Genomic DNA, 4,861 nt, shown 5'->3' with positions numbered 1-4,861 from the left:
GAGTATATAGTTTTGTTCACATAACGGTTGTTTGTAAGTCCTAAAACTAAAAGAGTCAGATATAGGGTTATATATACCAAAGTGATCAGGGTGACGAGTAGAGTCAAAATCCGGATGTCTGTCTGTCCGTCCGTCCGTCCCGTCCGTCTGTCCGTCCGTCCATGCAAGCTGTAACTTGAGTAAAAATTGAGATATCATGATGAAACTTGGTACACGTATTCCTTGGCTCCATAAGAAGGTTAAGTTCGAAGATGGGCAAAATCGGCCCACTGCCACGCCCACAAAATGGCGGAAACCGAAAACCTATAAAGTGTCATAACTAAGCCATAAATAAAGATATTAAAGTGAAATTTGGCACAAAGGATCGCATTAGGAGCGGCATATTTGGACGTGATTTTTGAAAAGTGGGCGTGGCCCTGCCCCCTACTAAGTCTTTTGTACATATCTCGGCAACTACTAAAGCTATGTCAACCAAACTCTACAGAGAGTCGTTTTCTTCAGGCATTTCCATATACAGTTTAAAAATGGAAGAAATCGGATAATAACCACGCCCACCTCCCATACAAAGGTTATGTTCAAAATCACTAAAAGTGCGTTAACCGACTAACAAAAACGTCAGAAACACTAAATTTTACGGAAGAAGTGGCAGAAGGAAGCTGCACCCAGGCTTTTTAAAAATTGAAAATGTACGTGGCGCCGCCCACTTATGGACCAAAAACCATACCTCAGGAACTACTAGACCGATTCAATGAAATTCGGTATATAATATTTTCTTAACACCCTGATGACATGGACGAAATATGGGTGAAATCGGTTCACAACCACGCCTTCTTCCAATATAAAGCTATTTTGAATTCCATCTGATGCCTTCTCTGTATAATACGATATAAACATTAGGAACCAATGATGATAGCGGAATAAAACTTTACAAAAATACGGTATTTGAAAAATATGTAAATGGCGGATAATGAAATTTCGATTATCACTTTATCATGCGAGAGTATAAAATGTTCGGTGACACCCGAACTTAGCCCTTCCTTACTTGTTTGTTTCTGCTTTTGATATATGATATTTTGAATATTAAATTGTTATTGATTTTTTTCTTTTCCCCCGTCTCTTTCAGGCTAAAAGTGCTGCATTACACGACGCTCTTCATTGTTTACTCACTGGTGTTAGCGTTATTATATAAGATTACTAATTTCTTCTTTTTCTAGCAGTTCATTTAGCATATTTCCTTTTTAATTACTTATAACGAGTGTTTTCTAAAGTTTGTTTTCCAAATACATATGTACAAAATGAGAAAAATAAATTTAAATTTATAAATCACACTTTAAATGATAAAGATATTTTTTAATTAATTTGGGACCCAAGAGATATGAATGAGCATACTGGAGTACAAATTTAATATACAAAACTTTATTAACAATTTCGTAGAACACAGAATATCTAAGTCTTGAGATATTCAACGATGCGGATATAACATACGAGCAATAGATTTTATAATTGCACAGGCACGATCATAAATACAGACGTGTTGTCATTTAAAGTAGAGCTTCGCAAAGTAGTAATTCTGGGTATTAATACCGCCTCTCCTTTGGCACTTCTGGTAAGAAAGGTGGCTTGAACCGTTACTTAGTACCGTTTGGGCGCGTCCAGATTACGGTTCAGTCAGACAGTTCAGGGTAGTCCTGACAGATCGAGGGAATTTAAGAATTTTCTAGAGTATATAGTTGCAACGTCAGTTGTTATCACCGTGACTATTGAGTTGTAAGGCCTCAACCCACCTGGAACTTGTTCTAATATTCTTGTATTTATTTTTCGTTTTTGGGTGTCATGATAGCTCTTTCGCAACCACTCAGCGTTAGCCAGTTCTTTTGTAAACTCGGAAAAACCTCTTTAATATGGTTATCTGCCGGGCTAAAAACATTGCTGAATAGGCTTATTTGGCCGTTAGTATACGTCGGCATGCGTCTCTCGCCGATCTCGAGAAGCGTTTGTGTGAGGAGTCCAGACTCCTGAGCATTGAAGAGCTTGTTGCTCATTTTTGTAATCAGTTGTAACCGCTCTACCTAAGTCCTCAAAGGCAATGCTTTGAGGCATGCGTCAAGATTCGATTGTCACGAATGTCTTGCAAGCTGCAATCCAGTGCTTTAATCGCACACTTGTACGACATTATTTATTCGTCCCACACGAACAATTTCCACCATTACAATAGAGCACCGTGACTAATACTGATCTTGCATATTGTGCGTTTCTGCCCCCACTTGTCATGGTTGCGGCTATTCCGGAGGACGCAACAGCCAGCGCTGTGACGTTACTCTCCTATCTCACGGTGAAAATGGCCTGGTCATATTTATATCTACTACATATGTATGTACATATATAAATTGAACACAACAAATTATAAATCGCAAGTGTCTGACGACGTCGTCTGTCCGTTCGGGTCAACGTTGTGATATGCACCCGGACACTCCGCGTGGCCCCGACTTCACGACAGGCGATTGCACGCCTGCAGGTTTATGTTGAAATGTAAACATTTCTACTGTACTGCTCAATATTGGTCGAAGAGCAACCAGATAAGAATTGAGCGTAATTTTAAAAATCATGCTTTAACTAAAAATTTTGTGTATAATGTTCACCATATGTTGTTTGCTAATTATTTTTCATCAATTTTCCCATAGGATTGAGATATTTTCTCGCAGTAAATTGTAGCCTATATATAAATCTGGAATAACAGTTAACTTCGTACCGAAGTTTATGAAAATCACTCCAGCTGCTTTGGCGTGAAGAAGTAACAAACATACGCACTCACAAACTTTTGCCTTTATAAGAGCAGTATAGATATAGATATAAAGTAAAAACAGAGCTATAAATATTTGGGTTGACCTAAGAAATATTTTGAAAATAAATAAATAAATAGTTTACTTATATTAAAGTTTACCAATAAAATACTCGATGATGGAAGAGAAGAACTCTCTCGATATTTTTACGTTTAAAATCTTAAAGTAAAAATAAAAAATGCCTTCCAGTTTCATCACTAGCGGCCTGATACTTCCTTATTTAAACACCGTACACTTCATCAGCATATTACGCAAGTGGCAAGCATCACTCGCAACGAATTACCGGAGAAATATTCTTTTCACATTCCACAATGCACAATCTGTCACACTCGCATCGAGAATGTGCAAATCCTTCGTCACCTGAACTCGAATAAACTTACTTATGACAGAATATAGCCCAAAGCTCACTTTTCTTAAAAGACGAACGGAATCTTACGGCAACTGCGTTTGAGTGTGTGTGATGCGGCGACGGCCGAGCTGGTTCATTTGAGTGCGAAAGCACGCAAGTTGAAAATGCCTAAAGGCGCTGTGGGCCGCGTGCAAGCTGCCACACGCAACAACAACACACATATGTGGCCCACCACACACATACACACATACAAAGGCACACCAGCATAAATATGCTTATAAATGCCACATAAAAAGACATAGAAAGTTTTAAAGGCGACCTTTTGTCGGCGGGCGCAAGTAAATGGTGAGCGTCGGTGCGAGCACAATAAATCCCTTCGGGGCTGCCAAGTGGCAGGTGAGATTTAAGAGTTGACACGAATAACATAGACTTTGAAAACTTTTACCTGTTTATGCAATACAATACGCCAATGAATAAATAAACTTTAAGTAGACGTGTACATATACATACATACATAAGTAAAATGATATGCGCACACATGTACATATATATATTTGTTTTTAGAGTAAAGTCTATCTACATATGTTTTCGGCTAAAGCAATGTTGAAATATTTGTTTTTAATTGGAAAATAATTCCAAGGATCGCAGTCCTTAACAAGATACAGGGTTTGTTCGTAAAGTAATAGAGCTGAATTTCTTTCGCCGCGACTGTACTTCGGACCCCAAGCGCATCGACTGGATTCGGTCGAGGGCGTTCCTAGCTAATGAACGAGCGGCTGATCAGTTGTCTCCGAACATCTGGAGAATCTGGACAAACATTTTCGCGCGACGTGTCTGTGTGTGGTGCAAGCCGAAAATGCAGTATTCGTTAGAGCAGAGGTACGCGATTAAATACTATTTGGAACTCGGTAAATCTGCGACAGAGACATTTGATATGATCAAGCTGGCTTACCCAGATGTTGCTTTAGCAATAAGTGGTGTTTTTCGGTGGCACCAGGCCTTTTTGGAGGGCCGGGAAGAGGTCGCTGATGAAGACTTGCGACTTCGACAAAGTGACCGACACCGACAATGTGACACGTGTGCGTAAAGTTTTGAACTCAAACCGTTGTTATGAAATCTGTGGTTCATGACATTGTGACGGAGCACTTGAACATGCGCAAGGTGTGCGCGAAGATGGTCCCAAAAGTGCTCACTGGCGACCAGAAATTGCGACGAGTGGAAGTGTGTTAAGGAAATTTGAACATGCGTGAAAGTGCGATGGACGCAGAAGAAGTCTATTTTTAAAGTTTTTCAAGAATTGTAACGATTGGTTCATATTGTCGAAGATTATAAACCGTTATCATTCTCCCTACTACTAAACTAACATAACCTCTATGATTACCATTACTATTAAGATTGTTATTAAAATTATCATTATAATTATTATTATCATTATCATTATCATTATCATTATCATTATCATTATCATTATCATTATCATTATCATTATCATTATCATTATCATTATTATTATCATTATCATTATCATTATCATTATTATTATCATTATCATTATCACTATCATTATCATTATCATGATTTTTCTATGTTGGAATTTAGTACTACAGATAACCATATTTCGGGCCCCGGCGAAGTCGATCAGCCTCAACCCATTTGGGGATGTTTTCTCGTG

At 38.5% G+C, this 4,861-nt stretch overlaps 1 protein-coding gene across 2 annotated transcripts in view; it reads left to right on the top strand.

Annotated features, from left to right (window-relative positions):
* LOC120766652 (fatty acyl-CoA reductase wat) overlaps positions 1-1,294 on the top strand; it is a 136,189-nt gene extending 134,895 nt beyond the window's left edge. For both annotated transcript variants that reach the window (XM_040092282.1, XM_040092283.1), the window contains one exon: positions 1,124-1,294. In XM_040092282.1, coding sequence (XP_039948216.1) covers positions 1,124-1,214 — 91 coding nt within the window. In that variant the 3' untranslated portion in view covers positions 1,215-1,294. The remainder of the gene's footprint in view (positions 1-1,123) is intronic.
* The last annotated feature ends 3,567 nt before the right edge of the window (positions 1,295-4,861 follow it).

The sequence above is a fragment of the Bactrocera tryoni genome, chromosome 1 (assembly GCF_016617805.1).
Source record: "Bactrocera tryoni isolate S06 chromosome 1, CSIRO_BtryS06_freeze2, whole genome shotgun sequence".
Lineage (NCBI taxonomy): Eukaryota > Metazoa > Arthropoda > Insecta > Diptera > Tephritidae > Bactrocera > Bactrocera tryoni.
The sequence above is the reverse complement of the archived record's forward strand: the minus strand, read 5'-3'. Positions and strand labels throughout refer to the sequence as shown.